Consider the following 23,675-nt stretch of genomic DNA (forward strand, 5'->3'; position numbering starts at 1 on the left):
AAACACAATATGTAGAGAAGAGGAAGAACATAATACTTCAAACTTAAAGAGTTACAATTAAGTAGATTGTTTTAACTCGCGATTCATGAGTCCCAATGCAACAGGAAAAAAAAAAAAAAAGAGGGTCTTAGAGTTGGACTATAATTGAAACTCTATAAGATGATTTATCATTTAGGAGATTGAATATATCGAGTTTTTATATAAGTAACGTAAAGTTTTTAATTAAAGAGGAAAAAGTGGATATGAAGTTATCTGGTCCGATTTTAGTTAGAACCGTCGATTCTTGGCATAAATCCAGATCCAAATATAACAGAAAAATAAATACTTATTTCAAATCCAAGATTTAACCATATTATAATGGATTGGATTTGGTTAAGGGTATTCAGTTCGGATCTGGATTCAGTTTTCAGTTTCAATTTCGATTTGACACCCTTAATTTATTTGACTCTTATCCGCCATGAATCCAGAAAAAAATCGTCTGTTTTTCCCCATCCCTGTTTCATGTGGCATTAATTTATCATCAACGGTCAAGATTGAATTAAAAACCAAACTCACTTGTAAATTGGATGTAATATTGACCGTTGATGATAAATTAATGCCACATGTCGTCTTCTGCAGGTAGCAAAACAAGAAAACACAGGGATGGGGAAAAACAGACGATTTTTATCCCATGAATCCATAGGCCTTATCCTTCAGATCAGTACAAACGGCTAACTCCTCGCGTCAATCAGGAACGTTCACTCAATCGTCGAATCTGTCACACTAACCGATGGATGGGAATCATTGCTGTATTGCATCATTCATCAGTCGTTCATTGAGAACTAACATAGGAGGTGCCCAATCATCCTTCATTGATTAATCAACGGTGAGAGGTACTGTTAGAGGCACAGAGTCCTTGACCGTCAAAGCCTATACTCCTCCTATATATTAGGCTAGAATCTAGAATCCTCTTCCGCCAAAGAAAAAAAGAATCTAGAATCCTCGGCCCTTTATCATGTACGTCCAATAAAATTTTTTTTTCTGAGAACTGGATTAACCGGCTGGGCCAACCAAACATGAAGCTAATGTTTGGATGATAGAAAAAAAAAAACAAAAAAACAAGGGTAGCTAGGAGGATGATTAGTTGGCAAATTCGGATTTTGGATATATTTGAAATAATTGGATTGATTAATTTACAAATTCGATAAAAAAAAAGGGTAAAATAAAATCCGAATTCAGATTCAAGAATTATTCTTTTACCAAAGTAAAAATTAGGCAAAAAATTCGGATATCATAATATAAAAAATGAGAGAGGGATAGGTATGCTAGCACAAGCTCTCTTTGGTATGACTGCTATTTGTATTTATTAATTATTTTTCAGAAATTATTTGTGACAATAAATTATGGACACAAATATTATTTGTTTGGTTATTATTTATAAAATATATTATATAATGAAAAAATAAGTTTCAGTTTTCACCTTTAGCTTCGAGCTTCGAGTGAGAGAGATGATAGGATTTTGGGTTTTTTATTAGGAAAATATAAAACATACTGAAGTTACCAATTTACAATTGATTTTGAGTAGTTTAGCACACATGCTCATTTAAGGAAGCAAAAATCAACATAAATGATTTGATGCCACAAATCACAAATAGCTTGAGAGTAATTTGTGATTTATTATAAATAGAAATAGGTACTAGAAACTATACCAAAAACTTGAAAAAATATAAATAAGTCAAATAAATACAAATAAAAATTAAACCAAAGAGAGCCGTAGTACCTAGGAATTAGGAATGCTAGCGAGATTTTGACCGTATGATTTGTTCAACTTGAATTAAATTGTTGGATTGAGAGAAGATATATAATTTTTCAATCCACTATTGCTACACCTTTCCTCTCTCTCTTTCTTTCTCTTCTCGTCCGAAAAATCATTCATTTTACCATATCTAGCCGAAGAAATCAAACTTCGATGGGATCTTTTACCAAATCCAGCTGGAGAAAGTGATGACAAAAATCTAAGGAAAGATAACATTTTAGGATTTATCACTGTCTTGCACGTCGTGAATAGACCTCAAAAATAGTTTAACGAAGATCTCTGCAACAACCCTAAAAATATGGTTTTAACGAGTAAGAGACCTCTGACATTCATTTCCTCCTCCCTCTTTTGATTTTTTTATGTGGTTCCGTAGTCAAGGGCGCATGTGGTTGTTGTCCTTTTCCCATTGAACAAAAAAGAAAGAAAGAAAGAAAGAAAAAGACTGTTTTCAAATTTTTTTTTTCTTGGGTTACTGAGCAGTTGTAGAGAGAGAGAGAGAGAGAGATGAATGATTGAAGGGGGATCAAAGACAAACCTCTATTTCTCTGGTTTTCACCTCCTCCCTTCTCTTTATCCTTGACCCTAACTGTAATCATTTTCCATCGGCGATCGTTGCCGATGCTCCGGGGGGCGATTTCAATTCTTGCAAAGAAGGCAAAGAAGGGAGGGAGTGGGAGTTAGAGACACGGTAGAGTCTTTTTTTTTTTTTTTTTTTTTGTAAGGGGAAACTTTATTGAATAGGGTTGCATGAGGAGCCAATGGCTTCCTGATTATATAGATCAAGTAGCCACGGAGTGGAAATTGGTCAGCTTGTCTTACATGCTAGAGACACTGTCTTCCGTGCTAGGGTGTTGGCAACATAATTTGCCTCCCTAGATATGTGACAAAAAGAACATTGAGAAATTATGGTCGCCACTAAGCGAATATCGCTGATGATCCTAAGAACCCCAACCGGTATAACTTGATCAGTAGAGTTGATGTAGTTGATTAGACCATTGTTATTGTACTCAATAATAATTGAAGGGATGCATTACTCAACTGCCCAATCTAAGCCAGTGCGCACCACTAAGGACTCCCCCGATAAGCTATCTGTGAAGCAAAGTGGTTCAGAAAGAGCCCAAACCGGTAAGCAGTTGTGGTCACGACTGATACATCCAATCCCTCCTTCATGGTTCTCCAAAGGTAATGTTGTGTCACAATTCAAAGTAAGCCATCCCTGAGGAGGCCCTTTCCACGCTGTGGCCTTGTTTGGTGGATTACCCGATAGAGTAGAGGTGGTGTCAACAGTCGTCCAGAATTCCATATACATATGTTATGCCTTAGAAAAAACCTCAATTGGGGACCACTATTTTCGATGAAAGATCAAATCATTCCTGGTTATCCATAAATACCAGCAGATACGTGTGAAAAGGCTTAGTATCTCCATCTTGATCTTCTTAGAGGGGAAATTCATCTTATCCCATTGCTCAAGCACTTTATACAATTCAGGGCTTTCATCTTGAGGAGCAATAAAGGATAGAGAACTCCAAACCAAGTAACTTTAGCGAAAGGGTATTATAGCATAATGTGATCACTAGACTCCACTACAGCTCCACACCGAACGTAGCTTGGATCTACTTGAAGTCATCGCTTCATTAGCCCTTCCCCTGATGCAATCCCTTGAGCACACATATGCCACAATAAAAACTTCATCTTCGGAGGGACTTTACAATTCCAGATTTTCTTCCATGTCGTAGGCCTAATTTGATCCCATTCGTGACATTGAGAGGAAGAGGTTTGAGTTTGGCGTTGCCCTTCTCGAAGGTTGGATAACAAATGGTATGCCAACTTAATGGAGAAATTCCCTGATTTATCACCACCCCAGATTAATTGGTCAGCATACGGGAATAGACTTAGGTTGATTTTTGTGATCCGAGATTTATCTTCAGGGTGAAAATATAGATTGAGAATGTCCTCCCTCCATCTTTGATTGTCACTATCAATGAGGTCTGAGACCTTTGAAATTGGGCAATGAATAGGACGACAATGAATAATCTGAAATAATGGAGAAGAGGGTACCCAATTTGAGTCCTATATGTCAATGTCAACTCCGGTACCAACTTGCCATAGGAGACCTTGCTGAAGAACATCTCTTCCTATTAGGATACTGCGCCAGCCCCATGATGGATGAGAACCAGAGGTAGCATTAAGAAAATCTTTTTTAGGGAAGTATATGGCCTTCATGAGGGTAGACCACATAGAGTTCAATTCTTTCCACAATCTCCAAGCAACCTTAGCCAAAGACGCCCTATTTTGGAGGATAGGATCTCGTAACCCCAAACCACCCATTTCTTTTGATTTGCACAATCTGGACCAAGATATCCAATGTATCTTCTCCTCCTCCCCTTTTTGTCCCCATAAAAAGTTGGACATGGCTTTGTGAACCAAATTATGATGAGACACAAGGAGTGAAAAGTGGGAAGCCGCGTACGTAGATAAAGAGCAAACAACAGATTTAATCAAGGTTTCTCGACCCGCATGTGACAATAGTTGATTCTTCCACCCTTGAACCCTATTGCTAGTCTTTAGAGTAAGCTCCTTAAATACCTCAGCCTTCGATACACCAAAACTTAATAGCAACCCAAGGTATTTGACCTAACCATTGCCATAGGGTATTTTCAGAACTCGAGAAAACCACCGTTTAAACTTTGTTGGAGTATTTGGGCTGAAAGTCAGGCATGACTTCTTCATGTTGATCTACTGACCACTTGCTTTACAATAAACTTCAAGGCAAGTCTAGAGAGGTAATGCTTTGAAGGTTGAACTTAGAGAAAAGAAGACAATCATTTGCGAATAGTAGATGGGTGATAGGAGGAGTGCGGCCACGAAAACGAATTCCTTTTAAGTTATGATCACCTTCAGCCTTGGAAACTATTGAACTAGGAAACTATTGAACTAGGAACCTGTGAACACAAAATGAAAAGAAAAGGGGAGAGGGAGTCACCCTTTTGGATGCCCCTAGTTGGACAAAAAGAACCACTCTCAACACCATTAACCAACAAAGAATAAGAAACCGTGGAGATGAAATTCATTACCATGCTGACCCACCAGTTACAAAAGCCTAGCTTAAGAAGGGTAGCCTAGATAAAAGGCCATTCAAGTTTATCATAAGCCTTGCGCATATCGAGCTTGGCAACAAGGAACATCTTTTTCCCACTCTTGTGATGCTTCACATAATGGTATAACTCATGCGCCATGAAGACAACATCTGAAATGATTCGATATGGAACAAAAGCTGACTATTGAGGTGAAATGATATCTGGGAGGTTCCTTTAATCCTTTCAGTAATAATTTTAGAAATAAGCTTTGTTGTAACCCCACATAAACTAATCGAGCGAAATTGTTCAGCACAATCAGGTTCAACAGTCTTTGGGATAAGGCACACATAGGTCCTATTGAGCTCTGCAGGGAGAACCCCATTGTTGAAAAAATCTGATATGAAGTTCGCATTGTCCTCTTGGGTAGTGTTCCATAATTTTTTATAGAAGAGTGGGGGAAAGCCGTCTGGCCCCGGTGCCTTTAGAGGACCCATATCACGCAAAGCCTTAAGGATTTCTTCACTAGATGGAAATGCGCATAACATATCATTCTATTCAACAGTGATCATATGGTTAATGGAATCCATAGCTTGATACATTGATTTGGCATTGATACCCTTAGATGAGACAGCTTCGTGAAAGTGATTCAAGAGTTCAGTAGAAACTTCTTCACTATACTTGGTCCAAACACCCGAAGCTAATTTTAGCTTAAGAATTCGGTTTCTCTATCTTCGTTGAACCGTTGTGGCGTGGAAGAAAGCATAAATGTGATCTCCATTTTGTAGCCAGTCAACACGAGACTTTTGTTTCCAGAAGATCTCCTCACGTTCCAGTTCCTCCTCAAGTTGCCTAGTAATATCAAACTCTTGATCTTGCTGCATATCTGAGGCTGGTTGACCCTGTAGAAATTGGAGTTGGTTCTTGAGAGAATTAATTTTAAATTGCACGTGCCCAAATTCTTCTTTATTCCACTTATGAGAGAGATTTTTTATGCACAATTATGTTTTTTGAGTGAGCACAGGCATAAGATGGTTCAAAATAGGGGTAGGCCAAGCCTTGCGAACAACCTCTCCACACGACCGTTCCGTTTTGAAGCCATGTTTTTTTGTGCTTTCAGCACATGGCTTCAAAACGGAATGGTCGATGTCCTCTAACCCACCATCCATTTGTGTCAATAACCAAGGGATTGTGATCTGAAGCAATAGCCGGCCTAATGAAAACAACCGCATTCTCAAATTTAGTTCGCCATGCCACATTTGCTAGAGCTTGGTCAAACTTGATACGAATATTATCTGCTCCTTTTCGATGATTGTTCCAAGTGAAGGTTGGGCCATTAGCCCCAAGGTCCATTAAATTACATTGATCTATCATTGATCGAAATTGGGCAAAGTCTCTAGAGCTAGGATGATTTTCTCCTTCCTTTTCATGCCATCCCAGGTAGGAATTGAAGTCACCAACACACAGCCATTGATCTTGTCGCACCCCTCCAATTATGATTAACTTATCCCACACCTCTTGTCTTGTGGAGCGGATAGGTTCACCATACACTAGAGATAACATGAAACATTGGTCCTGCCCATAGCACACCTCACAGTCTATAATGTGGTCATTAAATGATAGGACTTGCACAATAACATTAGTATTCCAAAACATAGCCAAACCACAGCGTTTCCATTAGCATCCACTGAGAAGCATGATGAAAACTTTAAACAACGTCTAACCTTTTCTATCCGATCAGCCTTGCATTTAGTTTCAATCAGAAAAAGAATATCTGGGTTGTCGCTCTTGGAGAGATTGTTGAGTGATCGAACTGTCCGGGAGCTCCCCAAACCCTGACAATTCCAACTGATCGCTTTCATGATGACCCGTGGGACTGATAAACCCCGGTCTCATCGGGTCCAACCGTTAAAAAAATGTCCCTTCTTGTTATCTTGTCCTGCACCAGTATAATTAACCTTCGACTCCTCAGAATTTCCTTCAATACTCTCAGCCACATCCTTCCTCACATGTCTCACCTTCTTTTGTTGCCTGATAGCCCTGGCCGAATCTGTCACGGAGTGAGGTTGTTTTATCCTTCGATGCACCCTTGTGTCCCTTGACAGGTTACTTCCAGACAGAGTATGCTTATAGGTCATGGAGGAATAGGTTAGAGGTGGAGGATTTATAGAAGAGGGTAATTGGTCGAGGGGAGGTTGTGGTTTAAGTGTATATGTGATGGACTATGGGCTCAGCTTACTAGAGGAGCTTGAGTCATGGAAGATATGGGCTTTCGTGACATGGGTCACAGGGTTAAGGAAAGATGGGCTTTTAATGGTGTGGGCCTGGTTAAGGTAAAGTTTGTGGTCTTGTAAAGTGGGGCCAAGTGTGGAGGGAAAATGACATGATTACTTTAGTTATTGGATGGTGTATGGCAAGGACTAGGCCCAAGGGATGTCTCAAAGGGCAACATGGGAGTGTTGGCAGGTGATATGGAAACGTCTGCCATGTGATGAAGAAGGGACAAAGTAGCTTCAGAACGAGCAGGGCACTTAAGAAGATAGTCATGGATGGGAATGTAAGGACATCCTAATAACATCATAGTCCAAGTTGATGGTTTGGGGGCTGGTAGGTAATGGATGATGGATGGATGGGTGATTACCTATTGGGGTGACAGGGACGTACAAGGCGTGCTCGCTCTCCAAGGGATGCGCTTTGACATCCGTACCACCTGCACCAGGCATACCGTTGTGTCTGTTTGTCTCTTATGCTTCCTTGGTTCTGCAAAATAGTCTGAGAAGAGGCGATTCACCACTGTGAGGATTTTGATGAAACGTCGGTGAATTAGATGCAGTACGGTTGCCAACTCTAGCCCGAGAGTACCTAGAATCATGACTACTTACAGGGCTAACCGTTGGAAGGCTGGACTCTGCTAGGTCTTGTTCAGTGAACAGGATAGTAGCCTGTTGGATAAGTCTCTCATTGGGGGGCGTTCCTCGGATCTCCATACTCCATTTCGGTTTAGGTCCATCCTTGCGTCTCTGAGCTAAGACACAACCATGAACCTTCCTATGTTGGTCACATGTATCAAACATATCTGTACACCTTTTGTCCTCATGACCCAATAGCCCACAGAAATAGCAAAACAAATGCAATTTTTCATACTTTACCACTATTGTGGTATCTCTACTTGCCTGACGTCTAATCGGAATATCATTCCGAAGAGAACGTCATATGTCGATACGAACCCGAGCACGAACATAGTGAACCTTCATCCCGAATTGAGAGCTTTCAATCGTCATTATTCGTGATGGTTCTCCTACTTTTTTACCATTTTAAGAACTATACCTGGTTCCATCAGCTCCATAGGAATCTCATATATTTGGGTCCACAGATCGCAGGAAGTAAAACTCCATTGTTGCTCGGCGTTCCACTTTTCCAGTATCAAAAGGTTGCCACCAACAGACCATGGACCATCCTTCATCACGTTCGCCATATCCATCGCGTGGTTAAACTAGAACAGAAATTTGCGGTTCACCAGAGGGGAGACCTTCACCCCATGACATACGCTCCACGCTGATACTAGAGCTTCGGTGACCACTTGTTGTCGATAGGTTTTACCCTCCATTACAAAACCTACCAGAGTATTATCCCATATCAGAGAAAGACGGTTCTCAGTTTCCTCATCTACGACTAAATCCTCCTCTAACTCCCCTAGGCTTTCCTCAGAGGATGGGGCTCTCCAGAGAAGGCGAAGGCAAACGAAGTATGCTAGGGTCTGGGGAAGGAGGGCAAGGTGTTGACCGATTCATTTGTATCGTCGGGGAAGAAAATAGATAAAGGTCGACAAGAAAAGAAAAAAGGGGGCAACTACACGCTCAAGGCGGAGACGAAGATGAAAACCACACTCAAGGCGATGTAGATATTAGTATATGATTTTGAGCAAACCGATATATCATGTATTGGTTATGAGGTGATGAGACACAGTAAAGCATTGGGGCTGGGTAGGTTAGGTAATACAACAAGTACCCAACGATGTAGATTTGACCCTTCTAACTTGCCTGTCCTTTTCCCATCAATTATTTCAACGTTTATATAAATGTCGCAGATTCAAATATGAATATCATGACATAAATCATTTCATATAAACAAACAAATAAACTTCAATAATAATTGCATTACAAAATATTTTTGGGTGTCCCTACATAAGATCTCAGCCAACAAATTCAAATTACTTGTGATCAGTGTAAATGGTAGGCTAATGACAAAGGGAAAGAAATTACAATTAACATCACAGTAATGTATTGACCGGTGAATCAAAAACTTTCAATGGGAACTTCTTCGCTGATTGGTGTAAATTGATTTTTTTTTTCTTATCCCTTATCCTCATGTTTGACAAAATTGAAATTTAGGTTAAGTGTTTCATAAGCATACATATGTAGTAGGAAAAAAAAAAAAAAATCTCATTTAGCTCCATGGCTACACTTTTTCCTTCCTCTACAAGAGGCAAAATTGAAATTTAGGTTAAGTGTTTTATAAGCAAACATATGTCATTGAAAAAAAGAATCTCATTTAGCTCAATGGCTACACTTTTTCCTTCCTCTACAAGCGGCTCAATGAATTCCAGCCTTCATGCATCTTGATTTTTCCTTTGTCCTACGAACAGAAAACTCCATGATCTTGTTGGTTGGTTCTTGGGCGTATGTATATATATGCATACGTATATGTCTTTTTTTATTTTTTCATGGTAAAAATATGTGTCTAATTTTTTAACATCGTATTAAAAACGCTATACTTCTAAAATGGAAAATTAAAATTTAAAACCCCAAACCCTTTTTCCTTCTTCACATCGCCCTCTCTTCTTCTCAATAGTTAGTTCGGCTCCGCGAACCACGTTGAGAATCATCAAGAACCTACGGATATGTGGAGACTGCCATAATGCCGTCAAGTTCATATCGAAAATAGCGGGGCGAGAGATCATCGTCAGGGACAACAAAAGGTTGCACCATTTCAGGGCTGGCAAGTGCTCTTGTTGGGGATTACTGGTAAAACCGTACACTTAATTTCTTTAATTCTCCAGTGGATTGTTCGTCAATTTTAGTGTTGTTTGGAAATGAAACAGCTGAGATAGAGAGTGGAATACTATCAATTGCTTGGCCGTTCACTTCCAATGCTCTATCTGTTTGTTTTTTTTTCTCTAACTTGAGGTTTGTTTGTGCTTTTGGTGGGATGGAAAAAGGAGTAGCCCTATCATGCCTGGGGACGATTGTGTTGAGCGCCCTTTGTTTGGTGGGGCGATATCTAGTGCATTTCCTCTTCGATTCCAGGTTAGGCATTGTTCTCTTTGCGTAAATCTATACGGCTACCAAATGTGTTCTAAATTACTATTCAGATTTTGGAAAATTGTTAACTGATTTTGATTTTGGATTTGTAGGATGTGAGCAACATTCGTGAAGTTCCTGATCATCAGGTTTGTTCAGAGTAATGTGTGATCTTTACAAAGGCAGTTTATGTTTGTCTTACTGTGGCTGTTTGGTTTAAATTTCTTATGCTTTTAAATTGGGATTTGTGAAATATATTTTTCCTCGTTAAAGGAAGTTTTTGTAGATCCTGCTCGTGATGACAGCATGATCTTTGAGCTTCTAGATTTGAAGCATGACGTGCAAGATAATAGAAGCGCTGCCTGGTTTCTTCAAGACCTTGCCACTGAACAAAATGCTGAAGGAAGCATGGTAAGTCTTATGTCTTTTGATTGCAGAAAAGGATGTGGATGGTCAATTAGCTCAACCTTGTTGTTCTCTCAAAAGATCTTTTGGTTTATCTCCATTTTTTGAAGAAGCAGGCCAAATCATGTGTGAAAGATGTTTTACATTTATATAATGCTCAACAATATATGACCATAAAGGTTATACTAGTTGTACATTGCTTAACCCTGCAAGGGGAGTGCTAGAACCATGCATTATGAGGTGACATGTGATTGGATCCAAGTGATGCAGGGGGAGCCGACACCATTCAAGGGTGGCTTCCTCTGTGCAGGTGAGATCCCAGCTATGTGTGCCATTGCTTGCATGCGATGGTCAAATTTTCCAAAATCAGTAACCAAAATTTATTTGAGAAGGGCTGTGAAGCGGGATTTATTAATGGCAATTTTCTTTTTTTTGGAGATTTTTGCCTCAATGCTTATATGACAGCCTTAAGTAGGGTTTTCTTATACACCTTGCCATTCCCTCCGTTAGAGGACCAGGTCCGTGCAGAAGTGTGAGTTTCAGTCTTGTAAGGATTGAGTTTTTATTTGGTTTAGTGTTGCATTCGAACAGTTCACCTGAGGTTTGTTACTACTTTGAGTTTATTTTATACTTGTTACCTTTTTTCTTTTCTTGTCATTAGTTGGTAAAGCACAGTTATTAGTCAACTCTAGTCATTAATGTGTTTAGAATACTGCTGATCCTGCTGTCTTCTTTCCTGTAACATATAATTTTCTTCTATAAGCTTTATCACTGCATACTTTTTGGAAGCATGCATGTATAATTCCTGGACATCTCTCTTGAGCTGGCAAATCTGGAACAGTGCCTTTAATTTAACAGTGGAAGAAGCAAGGAGGAAGCTAACAGAGAGGAAGAATATCCCCTGTCAGAATGTTTTTTCTGCCATTGAATTGAATTGAATTGAAGTTAGAGGCAACAGATAGAGTGCTTTGTTGCTGATTGTGCTCTTGCTTTGAAGACTTCCTGGACTATGAAGACTTTAGTGGCAGTGTCTTTTTTTTTTTTTTTTTTTTTTTTGGTGGGTGGGGGATGAGCAACAGAATTTTATCTAAATAGAGTTCTAAAGTTCAATAACATCACTGCCTTAAGGACAGATTGGCAACGCCTGTTGTAATATGGGGCTTTAAGGGTAGAATTGTTCTTATCTGTCATTAGGGGCATTGTGGTCTTTCTATCTTGTAAAACCCTAGTCCAACTATTATAAATAGAAGAGTGCTTGGTGTCAAATGACACATCATATTTTTCCCCAAATCAACAGTCTAATATTTAGGAGGGCTTTAACTTGGCTACTGTGGCACTGATTTGTACCTCAAAAGATACTAGTGACGACGTTATTGACCCTTTGGTGAACCCACCTTGCAACTTGGTTGAAACAAAGCTAGGCATCCTTTGATTATAAATAGAAGGCAAAAGGAGGATTCTGTAATCGCTTCTTTTACTCCCTGGAATAGAAGCTTCTCAAAGAGAATAAAGGTCCGATTCTCTAAGGTCCCTCCAACCTAATTCTCAGAGGACTTTTCACAGGGGATGATCATTCAATCCACCATAGTAGAGGGGTAGGGGAGCTTAATGTGGTCCTGATATATAAATCCAGTACCAACAGAACAAGAGCACAAAACAGAAAGAGATTCCAGAATTTAGGAGAAAAATAACCAAGAAAATCCAAAAGTCAAAAGGCTTGATAACCCTGGTCGAGTGGTCCTCTTTAGGACTAGGATAAGTGCTGAAATATCAGCAAGATCCAAGGGTTGGATCTTCTGAAACAGACAATTTCTCTTTGGAGTAGGAAACCTCAAGTTTGACTAGTTAACTGATCTTTTCAATGATCAGGTTTCAGATTTCATATCAGCACTATCAATTATATAATCACCACTGAAACCAGACTCAACAGAATTCTAAAATACGGTTTCTTGAATATTCATCCAAAATAGCGTTTGAAGACTCCAACTTTGATTAGGATTATAGCATTCAATCAGCAAAATCAGAACATGATAACAGGAATGTATTAAGGGTACTGACGGGATGAGATTTGTGAGATCAGAATGCAAATCAGACCTGTATAGAACTTATCATTAATCCCAAGAGAGAATAGGACAGATATGTCATGGGTGCTGCTGGTTCTGTTGCAAGATCAGGCAGCACAACTGCTTTACTTCAAATGGAGTTGATAAGAAGAGGATAGAAGAATAAAAGAGCTGCAACCTGGGCTTTCAACTGCAAGGTCTGATTGGTTTCACCACCAATTGACACCTTGAGTCACCACAAGGCAGGTCACTGATTCACCACAGCCGAGAGAACATAAATCTGTCAAAAAATTGTGGACTGCATTTGCTGCCCTGCCTTTTATTTATAAAGCAACTAAAAAACAATTTGTAGACAAACTAGTGAACCAATGAACCACCAGTTCAAGAACTGAACCACTAACTTAAAACAACTTAAAGAAAACAAAGTGGTCCCATGCCACGTTAAGCCTTTTCAAACCAGAACTGGGCCACATTAGGCCTGGTTCTTACTGGACTTCCTATGCCTGTAGGTCTTCAGGTCTGCGTCAGGAGAATTTAGGTTTGTTCTCCTAAGGTGTGGAAAAGAAAGTCAAAAAATTTATTGTTGAGTGCAGAAATTAATGATATGTGTGGGCTGGAAGTTAATCAATGATATCTTTGAAAATCTAGGGAATAAGTCTTTAAATGTCTGTGTGGGAAGTATCAAATAAAACTTCTGCAGTTGAAGTTGAAACCATAGTTGTCACGGCGCCAAGGTGTTATGGCTGCCTAAGTGCTTAGGCAACAAGTCGCCCGCCTTAAGGAGAATAAGGCGCCTAAGGTGACTGTGTTATTTTTTATTTTTCTTATTTTCTAACATTGTTTAGTATTGCTATATATACCTTGTATCATAACAAATCAACATTAAACCACATCAAATCTTCAAAAATTAATATTAAGCCTCATCAAATCATAAAAAATCAACATTGAGTCACATTTAAGTCATAAAAAAATCAACATTTAGGGAAATGCTCTTGTCATAGAATAAACTTGACTGGTCAAAGGATTTTATTTTTACATTGAACTTTATGTATTAGGCATAACACAATACCAATTTTCCAACAAGTCTAAGATTACTTAAATTTGACTTGTAATGACAAAGTTATGTTCCGGTCAAACTTATTTTAAAGTGCACGAATACTGTTAAAATCGTCTGAATGAAAATAATTTTATGGACATCAAAATAAAAGTTTTTTTTACTGCACTTTTGGTTTTTAGCAATGTTTTACCATGATAAAGTTTATAAAATTTTCAGAATTGAAAAAAATCTAGCATTTGAAAGTTGAAAATCGCCCCTACAACCAAAAATCTAGTTTTTGTTCTTGGACTGGGGTTTAACTTTTTGTCCTTTAGGAATTTGATTTTTAACTATTTATATTGGATTCAAGTAGGGCTATTATCTTATCTATGAATAATATCTAAAGTAAATAAGATAGCAAATATTTGGTCTAGTTTAAGGGAGTGATGGTGTGAAACGGAACCAACTCGGTTCTAAAATGTTGTACTCGAACCGAACCAAGCTTATTCGGTTGCCCAGACCACCATTTGATTCATATTTATCTTTTCAACCTTGAATATGGCCTCTTTCAAGCCTTCCTTTCGGTTATCCTCGTTGGATTCTCGATCTTCTACGTCGTCTCAAATCTCAGATCCATCCTCACCTTTTGAGCTAAAAAACTCTAGCAAGAATCATTCTTCTCCTCAAGCGCCTGGCCGGAAGCTCAGGTAGTCGCCGAAGAATGCCTGATCCAATCTCCCTTGCATAGAATTCATCTCGCGTAGATGCGTGCTTGCCAAAACGAAATATTCTGATCATCTAGCTCCCTCGAAGATCAAGAGAGGGCATAATTTTGAGTTCCAAGGTGAAGAAATTCATGGAGAAGAGATCGCAAAATGAAGGCAGGAGTAGATTAGTCAACTTAGGTTTTTGCTTTAAACCTTCATTCCGTTTAAATTGGTTCTATTTGGTTAGAGCCGATGGTTTCTGAACTAGAAGGAACCCGAACCGAGTTTAAAGCAATTTCTTAGAACTGAAGTTGAACAGAATTTCATACAATTCAGTTCGGCCTATTCGTTCCGGTTTTGGTTTCAGTTCTATTTTGACACCCTTAGTTGTGGCATGGTTGTAGATGCATTGTTCCTGGAAAATCGAAGTGTTCAGTTTCTTATTTGTTGTTTGTATTTCCTTTGCTCATTTTCATTGTTTTCTTTGATGCCACTGCATCAGCTTCTCTTTTCCTCTTGTCTCTGCCCCCTATCTTATATTCTGGTTTATATTATTCATATGCTGAATGACTGGAAGTAATAGAACTTCTTTTCTTCCTGATTGAAAAAAGAAGCAAGGCCCGCCATCTTTTAGCCCTCTAGCATGCAGTTTGACTGTTATTGGTTTTCTAGTTTTCAGTCATGGGTTCAGTTAGTGTTTCTTTTGTGCATAGAATGAGTACCAAATTTTTCATGGACTGTTTATTTTTTTTATTTTTCCTATTTGCTTACTTTCAAAGAATGGGGTGATGTGGTGCAGCAATTTTTTAAATCTAATTTTCCTTTCATTTAGCATTAGGATTATCTGAATTGTGTTTGTCTAATAATTTAAATGCTTTAATTTCTGCCAGGTGATTGAGCAATCAGGAGTCGTTGAAGTACATGGATTGTGTTACAGAAATTTGCCTGCAATCGTTACTACTGCAGTTGGTCAAATGGTAAAATTTTGGTCTTTGTACCAAATTTTTGTTGTATCTGAAGTCACTTTTGGTCTCTCTCTTTTTCCCTCATCTTGTGCTTTCTCTATTTTTTTAATTAATTCCTCAAAGAACAGTTTGATGGGGCCATGCTATTCAGTATTATTTGTGATTACTTAGTGCATGGAAAGATATGCGTTGCCAAGTGTATACAAAGAGAACCATGAATTAAGTTTTTTGTGGAAGAGCTAAATTTGAGTTTTAGTAAGAATGTGAATGATGAGGAACAAACCCTAAGCGAAGGTGGTGGGTATATCAAACAAAACTAGGTGGGTCTGTTTCAGATATATGAGGCTAGAATCAATAAAATTGAAAGAACTTGCAACTAAACCCATGCTCTATACAATGGCAATGATGCAATTTTTGAATTTATGGTGCAGTAAAGGTCAAACTGGGTGTCTCATCAAGATTCTTTTGGCCTTTGGAAGGTTTATTAATGTACTGGAGACATCAACAGGGGTTTTTTTTTTTTTTAGGTAATAATGATGTATTAAGGAAAGAATGATTAAAAAAAATACACAGGAAGGCAATCTCTAAATACCCACGGGAAAAGGGGGAAGAGGTTTCTAGACTGGGCAGGACATGCCCACCAAACAAGAGAAGGAAAAACCAAAAAAATGAGCGTCCCCCACCAAACAAGAGAAGGAAAAAAAAAAAAAAATGAGCATTTCACATGGAAAAATCAACAGGGTTCATTAACCCAAAAATGACCAAATTGGCCTAGCATATCTATGATATGATGGAGATCAAAAGTGACATGTTCACAATCATGTTGGTCCGAGCAGGGTTGCTGTACTAGATGCATAGGAAGGGTTTCCATTGGGCTAAGAACATTATAAATTGGCCTTGGCAATGACCACAGAATGAAAGTCAAAATCACATATAATCAAGTTGTCTGGTCTACAACGGTTTCTCAACATGCTAAGTGTGGCAGTGGGGATCTGTTATTGTAATGACCTATGTGGCCTGAAAAATTGATGTATAGGTGTGTTGTGGACTATTTAGATGTAAAATAAAGGAAATCTCAAGTCAGAAAGTAATTTATTTTCTGTATGTTTATTTGTTGTGTCTATCCTGTTAAAGAATGTAATATGCCTACGATTCTATTATTTATGTGTAGAACGAACCTATATAGAAAAAGAATATTATGTCTTGAATGAACCTTTGTGTTCTAGAGTTGTGCAACAACACGATAAATACACACCACATTGAGAAGGTATTTCCTTCTCTTAGATAAAATTTATAGATTATGTCGTATTCAAATAATTTCAAAAACTGAAAAAAAATAGAAGAGTGAGGGAGAGAGGTACTTGAGGATTTAGTTGACTTGCATCTCAAAATCCATCATTATTAGCTATAACTAGCACTTTATATGGAAATAATGAAAACTTATGGATAAAAGGTGTTTCCTTCTTTTTAATTTATTATAATTTTTATAAGGTAAATAATGATGTAAGAATATTAAAAAAAAAAAAATGTAAACTCCTTCCTCTGGTCGTGGATCCTCTATTTTTGGGGTTCTCTGGGTTTGTTATGTAGGCTGTGTTTTTTTGCAGGGGTTTTGGTGGGGGTGGGAAAGTTGTCAGACTTTCCTTGAAAATCCCAAATTTAGGTTGTTTGGTTGCAATAATGTGGGGAAGTTGGATTCCAGTACTCTTCTTGTTTGTCCCTTGACGATGCCCTGTTTCTTCAATCCCATCCTCTTCAAAATCCCACCGAAATGGGTGGGACTTTGCGGAAAAGATGAAAGAGACTTGGTGGATGTCTCCAATGGGCTTCTTTTTTGCAAACTTGGGACCGTCTGCTTTTTCGAGAACCTGGGTGGATTCTTCCTTGCTCTGATCTCCCTCAATTCCCCTCTTTGTTGTAGGGCTATGCCTCTGTTGAGTCGGTTCCCGCAAGGGTCATGGTGAAGATCTGAAAAATGCACCTCTGTAAAGGCATAAGCAAGCTTGAGCTCCCTTTCTTGGACAAGTTTGTCTCAACCATTGCCCACATGATGTCCAGATTATATAGGAACTTAGGAACCCACATTCTGGAGTTCCTCTTTAGGATGTCCAACATAAGTTCTTCACCTGATCGTGAGAAAGATTTCCAACAAGTGAAGGAGGTTTTTTTTTTCTAAAACCGATTCGACAACAGAGGCTGACATTGATGGGGCGGAATTGAATTGTCCCCTTGAAGAAAAAGAAGCAATCTTGACCAATCACTCATCCTCGTATCCTAAGATCATCTCACCCTGTGTTTGATGTTGCATTCCTCTTGGTCATAGGATCGATATGAGGTAAATATTTTTATTGGGTGCAGGAGGATTTGGAGCATAAGCTCATGGAAAGCGATAAAGGGGTGGGAGACTTTCCCTGAAAAATCCCAAAATCAGATTGTTTGGTTGCTATGTCACAGGGAAGTTGGATTCCCAATACTTTTCTTGTCTGTCCCATGTTGGACCCTGTTTCTTCAAGATCTCCACCAAAATTGGTGGACGTTGCAGAAAAGATGAAGGAGCCTGGTGTGGATATCTCCAATGGTGTTTTTTGCAAACTCGTGACCATCTACTTCTTCGAGAACCTAGGTGCATTCTTCCCTACTCTAATTTCCCTCAATCCCCCTCCTTGTTGCAGGGATGTGCCTTCGTTGAGTCTACTCCTGCAAGGGTCTTGGTGAAGATCCAGAAAATGCACCTCTGTAACAGCACAAGCAAGCTTGAGCTCCCATTCTTGGATAAGTTCGTCTTGACCATTTCCCACATGATGCCTATATTAAATAGTAACTTACGAACCCACACGCTAGAGTTCCTCTTGAGGATGTTGAACATGAAGTTCTTCACTTGATCAGATGAAAGATCTCCAACAGGGAATTTTTTTTTTAACTGATTCGACAATAGAGGCTGACACTGATGGGGCGGAATTGGATTTTCCGCTTAAAAAAGCAGCAACGGGCAGAATTGGATTGTCTGCTTAAAAAAGAAGAACAATCTTGACCAGTCGCTTACCCTTGTATTCTAAGATCATCTCACCTTGTGGTTGACATTGCATTTCCCTTGGTCGTAGGCTCGATATAAGATATTTTTATTAGTCACAGGATGATTTAGAGCATAAGCTCATAGAACGAGACAGATAGGTATCGAAGGGATTCAAGAATTAAACTCATACTTAAATACATAGGAGTGTTGGGGCTCAAAAGGGTTGAGATAGACGTTGATGCAATTGTTACCAGTGAAGCTGAGGTTGGGCATGTAGTCACCAATGAGGGTATCCTTCTTCTTGACGGTGCATGTTGAAGAGGTGAGAGAAAGACTTGATGTCGAGGACGGCAATGACGTGAGGGTTGATGCTGGTGAAGAAGGGGTAGATGGGTGGGATGGTGTAGAAGAAAATGCTTTCTTGCCGTTTCGATTTTCAAAATCTCTCCCCTAACTCTCCCTCTTTCTGGCTCCGCTGATTCCTCTCTCTCTCCCTCTCTCTCCACTTTTCCTCTTTTGGTAGCATTCCCACACAATTAAACAATGTGGGGCAGGCAGGATGCTACGATGATTCTCCTTCCCTTCCCTTTCCCCATCCCTGTTATCCCACCCCACTACACCTTAGACCCACGCCGGCACTCCCTTAACTATCCCACCTCGTACTCCCATGCAAACAAACACAGCCATGGTGATCTTGTCCATTGTCCATTTTCAACACACATGCCTGATTCTTTTCCTTAATAATAATTGCATAACATAGTTTACATTCTATATATCAGCTTCTTTTGGGAGTTGGGATGTAGATGTGATATTTTACATCTTATTTTCATTATGTTCTTGAGATTTTGCCTTTTTTTTGCTATAGAACTAGTTGTTGGATAGAAGAGATATTAGTTAAGATGGTTGAATGGCTCGATCCTTATTACTATTTGGTTATTTGGAATCAAGTTATTTGTTTTGCATGTGTTTTTGCTTTTGTACATTAAGACCTTTGTACGGTCAATGGATTTTTTTAATGTGCAACTTCTAATTATAAAGGGCATACCCAATGCACAAGGCTCCGGCCACTGGGGGGTCTGGGGAGGGTTATAATGTACACAGCCTTACCCCCACTTTGCATAGAGGCTGTACAGCATATTATTGCCATAGTCTTAGTATTGGTCCGTATTGTATCATATCGTATCGTATCGGTGGGTATCAATATGATACGTATTGTATTGGTATCTTTAAAAGGGTTACTATAGGATAGGTTTAAAGTATCAGTCTGTATCGTATTGTATTGGCTATATTTTCGTTGGGTATCGATGCGGTACGCGATACCGATACTTTAAACCTTGGTTATAGCCTCTAATTATAATGTGCAACTTCTAACATGAATCAAATATTGCTATAAAGCATGTTATAAAAAATCAAGTTGATTAATGTTAGATGTTTATAGGGGAAAAGAATGAAAAGAATAGCTTCAGAGTATCCTAATTTATGATATTCAGATTTTTCTTGGTTTGACAGAGGGTTGGTGCTTATCTTGTGTGCATGCATGTGTATAGGTCTGTGAATGTGATATCTAACTGACTTCTTAACACTATTATTCTGTCCCACATGTAATATAACAGTCACTGATTTCTATTGTTGCTTGTGCAAAGGCCATTTCTAAAGGACGACAAGGTAGGGAAGCACAAAATATAGTGCGGGTAAGTTTTTTTTTTTTTTTTTTTTTTAATGATTTCCCCCTTTCCCTTGTTTTCTCCATTTAATTGCCAAATTGGTTAGCTTTCAGCATGCTGAGTTACTGTCTTACTGATTGGCTTCTGCAGGTCTATTTGGCAAACTTTCGTCTAAAGGAAGTTGGTACTGATGTGCTAATCACTGCATATGAGCCAATTGTGATAAAGTAAGTTGGAAGAATGAGTTGTAAAACATAGATCTTTTAATGGCTAATTGAAATGACCTCTAGTGCTCTATTTTTTCCCTCCTGTCCCCTCCCCCATGTATCTCTTCCTCAAATCCACGTACTGCCACATGCAAGTATGTATTATTATCTTGCTTATTCTGTGATGCTGACTATTCAAATTCCTTGGATTACGCTATGTGTAAGAAGTTACTAGAGCATTGATGAGGCCAGTGGATTGACTTGATGGCATCAGCTTTGTATAGCTGACCTTGCTAGTTCTGTTCCTCTTCCTGCATGGATTCATACATAAAACACAGCAGGTCATCATCAAACTATCAACACATTCTTTACTCATTAGATGGAACATCATACATAAAACTCATCTTAATCCAATTGCCAGAATGCATAAACCAGGAACCTCATAAAGTTAATAACTTAAGTACAAAATAGAAACTAATAGTATTCTTCAACCATAGGCCAGATCAGTTCACTACTTCAGTTGTAGGAAGGTTAGGACTGTATTAAAGATTTCAAAGCTCACCATAAGGCTGATGGTCAGATGTTTGTGTATCAATTTCCTAATTCCGCTGGCCATTAATGACAGAAATAGCAACCATAGGCTTGTCATGAAAGAGTAACAGAACAACAGTATTCAACTTGAGAGACCAAACTGATATGCATACCTGAGGTTTCAGAACCAGAAAAGAGAATACGAAGAAGAAGAAAGATATGACCTAGGCTTCCCACCTTAGGCCTTGGCCAGCATCTCACCAGGGATTTCTGCATTTCATATAGAAGTCTTGCATCTCACAAAGGAACAGCTTAGGTTTCTCGTCAAAATTATTGGGGTAGTATGATCCCCCTACTCCTTTATAACTTTGCAACTTTACAGAAAATAGTAACTCTTTATGCACGAGCAAGAGAATATCAGAGAAACAAATAGAAAACTTCTAGACAACTACAAATTAGAAACTAACTACTTGGTCCCTTATAGAAAGTAATAGGCAGATGGGACAATTGAGCGATATAAAACTATATTGGTTGCCAAGGGATTATGGAATTGAATATCATGTCACATTTGCCCCTGTTGCAAAAATGAACTATGTTCGAGCATTGCTATCCTGTGCTGCAAACCTTTGATGGAGTCTCCAACAACTTGATGTGAATAATGCTTTCCTCAATGGTGACCTCGAAGAAGAGATGTATATGGATATGCCCCCTGGCTTCCCCTGGCTTTCCCTCTCTTTCTACAGTTGGCAAGGTGTGTAGATCACAGAAGTCCCTCTATGGTCTCAAGCAGTCACCATGAGCTTGGTTTGGCAGATTCCAGAAGGCTATGCTACAGTTTGGGTACACATTGAGTCATGCTGATGATACCTTGTTTGTCAAACACAATGATCGAAAAGTTGCTGTTCTTATTGTCTATGTTGAGACCAAGGATTTAGGACCTCTTAGATATTTTCGAGGGGATTGAAGTAGCCTCATCTGACAAAGGGATTGAAGTGGCCCACGCTTATAATTTCTCTCACAGTTTGACCCCTTCACTCATTACTTTACATGTAAGGTGCATAATCTACAGAATTGCCACCACTCTTTGTAATTGGATTTTAATTGTCCGTGTGGGCCCATAAAGCGATCCGAATAGGGTTTCGGGACCCCGGATCAGCATCATAACACCTGATATGGTACTTACTTGTGCGTATGCCATATGAAAGTAAAATGGGACGATGTAGGGTAACTCTCTCTCTCTCTCTCTCTCTCTCTCTCTCTATTTATCTACTTATCTATTATTTTTGGTGCTTATTGATTTGAAAGTTTGCCTGAAAATTTAATATTATAATACGAATATTGGATTTCTATTAGCAAGCCTTTTTACTTGGCATTGGAAGAAACATTGAGCCAGAATTGATAAAATGAGATGCTTTCATTTCTGTATTTAAGTGTGACTGACGGGATGTTTATTTCTGGAATTTGGACATTACTTATAGGCATTCAATATGAGATGTCTTGGCAGGGGAATGAGTGACTTTTTGATGGTTGTATATCTTATGGTTTCTTTGGAGATGTATGCTAGAGATGAGGGTTTAACAATTTCTTTGTTTCTCACTTGTGATGGCAGCCCATTGAGTGAAAGTGCTCTGACAGTGGGGGCTGGTTTAGCTACTCCTGCCATGCAATCCGGATGCATACCGATGGCTGAAGTCTTTAAGTCTGCAGTCTCAAGCTTCAAGGTCCATGACTGGAATCTCTTTGGTGCTGGTGGTAGTGCTTGAGAGGGTTTTCAAATGTACATTTACGAATCCCAAAGCATAGACAGCTGCTTGCCGTCCTCATAGTTGATCCTTATTATAGAATGTAACTGAGGGTGCCAACTAAAGTACTAGTTGAACATTTGTGCATGGTAGACGAACCATTCTGATGGGCATTGCATGTACTCTGCTTTTGCTGGTTCCAATGTATATGTAATATGACGAACAAAACTGGTGGGTATTTAAGGCAATCTAATTAACTGCCAACTTTCATCATGGTTTTTGGGTCTTTTCATGGACTGAGACCAACATCTTGGTTTCTTTCAAACTGACATGCTGAACTAGAGGAGAATGAAAGTTTGGGCTCACATCGAGAGGGGGTTTTCTTTGGCAGACACGAGACTTGAAATTGCGTCACAGATTACCTGGAAAGTGAGTGTGGATTACTGTAATGCAACTATTCTCCTTTTTGTTGCTTGTATCAACTTTTCTGATTGGTGCTTGTTCTCTTTCTACTGTTGTTGAAACATAGAATATCCAGTTGCTTTCTGCAGTCATTCATTTTTTGTAGGGGGCGGGGGTGATAGATGACAAAAGAATTTTATTGCACAAGAGGTCTCTGCAGATTTATTCATTGATCTCACATTTTGCAGCATCTGGCACTTGAACAATGTTGCAGAAGAGTTCTCTTTGATGCATCTTTAGTTGTTGCTCATGGTTTGCATGTGCTGTGAGTATAACAGAACTGTCTTTTGGGGAAGACCCTTGAAACTACTTTGTTATTGTTCATTTGGCTGGGAACGGTGCACTTTTGCAGAGAGGACAGGTGTTGAGAGTGTTGTGACATGTGAATGATTTTTGCAGGGAATGAATGTGAATTCTTCTTTTTATTTTATGGGAAGCATCAAGACTGCCTCCATAAAATAACATCTTTTTCTAACCAAATCTCAGCACCAAAATATAATATAAAGATGCAGATTTGTACATTACCATATGGATGCAGTGGATATCTTTTTGCATTTTAAAGTGAGAAAGTACTTCATGGATATATTTTGCATATTAAAGTGAGAAAGTACTTCTCCCACTATGTCAAAAGGACTACTTTATGTCAGCCAAACTATGATTAGGGAAAACGAGGGGATCTTTTATTTACTAGGAAAAGGATTCTTGCAACCAT

The 23,675-nt window shown here is 38.9% G+C and overlaps 1 protein-coding gene across 5 annotated transcripts; it reads left to right on the forward strand.

Annotated features, from left to right (window-relative positions):
- The first annotated feature begins 9,660 nt into the window (after positions 1–9,660).
- On the forward strand, positions 9,661–23,055 carry LOC122076098 (ran guanine nucleotide release factor). 5 transcript variants are annotated; one of them, XM_042641389.1, is made up of 8 exons: positions 9,661–9,901; positions 10,085–10,175; positions 10,283–10,318; positions 10,443–10,580; positions 15,271–15,357; positions 20,002–20,049; positions 20,173–20,249; positions 22,369–23,055. In XM_042641389.1, exons 2-8 carry the CDS (start codon positions 10,101–10,103, stop codon positions 22,520–22,522), a joined length of 615 nt encoding a protein of 204 aa, XP_042497323.1. In that variant the 5' UTR covers positions 9,661–9,901; positions 10,085–10,100; the 3' UTR covers positions 22,523–23,055. The 5 variants fall into 5 exon arrangements, with proteins under 5 accessions (XP_042497323.1, XP_042497324.1, XP_042497326.1 ...); XM_042641390.1 differs by having other exon boundaries at positions 9,661–9,893; XM_042641392.1 differs by having other exon boundaries at positions 9,661–9,893; positions 10,094–10,175.
- The last annotated feature ends 620 nt before the right edge of the window (positions 23,056–23,675 follow it).

The sequence above is a fragment of the Macadamia integrifolia genome, chromosome 4 (assembly GCF_013358625.1).
Source record: "Macadamia integrifolia cultivar HAES 741 chromosome 4, SCU_Mint_v3, whole genome shotgun sequence".
Classification (NCBI taxonomy): Eukaryota; Viridiplantae; Streptophyta; class Magnoliopsida; order Proteales; family Proteaceae; genus Macadamia; species Macadamia integrifolia.

What these genes read in the sequence shown, in the direction of transcription:
- LOC122076098 (XM_042641389.1), top strand. Translation starts at nt 10,101, where the DNA reads ATGCCTGGGGACGATTGTGTTGAGCGCCCTTTGTTTGGTGGGGCGATA. An exon ending in GTGAAGTTCCTGATCATCAG is followed by an intron (nt 10,319 to 10,442) that starts GTTTGTTCAGAG and finishes TCCTCGTTAAAG; the next exon opens with GAAGTTTTTGTAGATCCTGC. An exon ending in AAAATGCTGAAGGAAGCATG is followed by an intron (nt 10,581 to 15,270) that starts GTAAGTCTTATG and finishes AATTTCTGCCAG; the next exon opens with GTGATTGAGCAATCAGGAGT.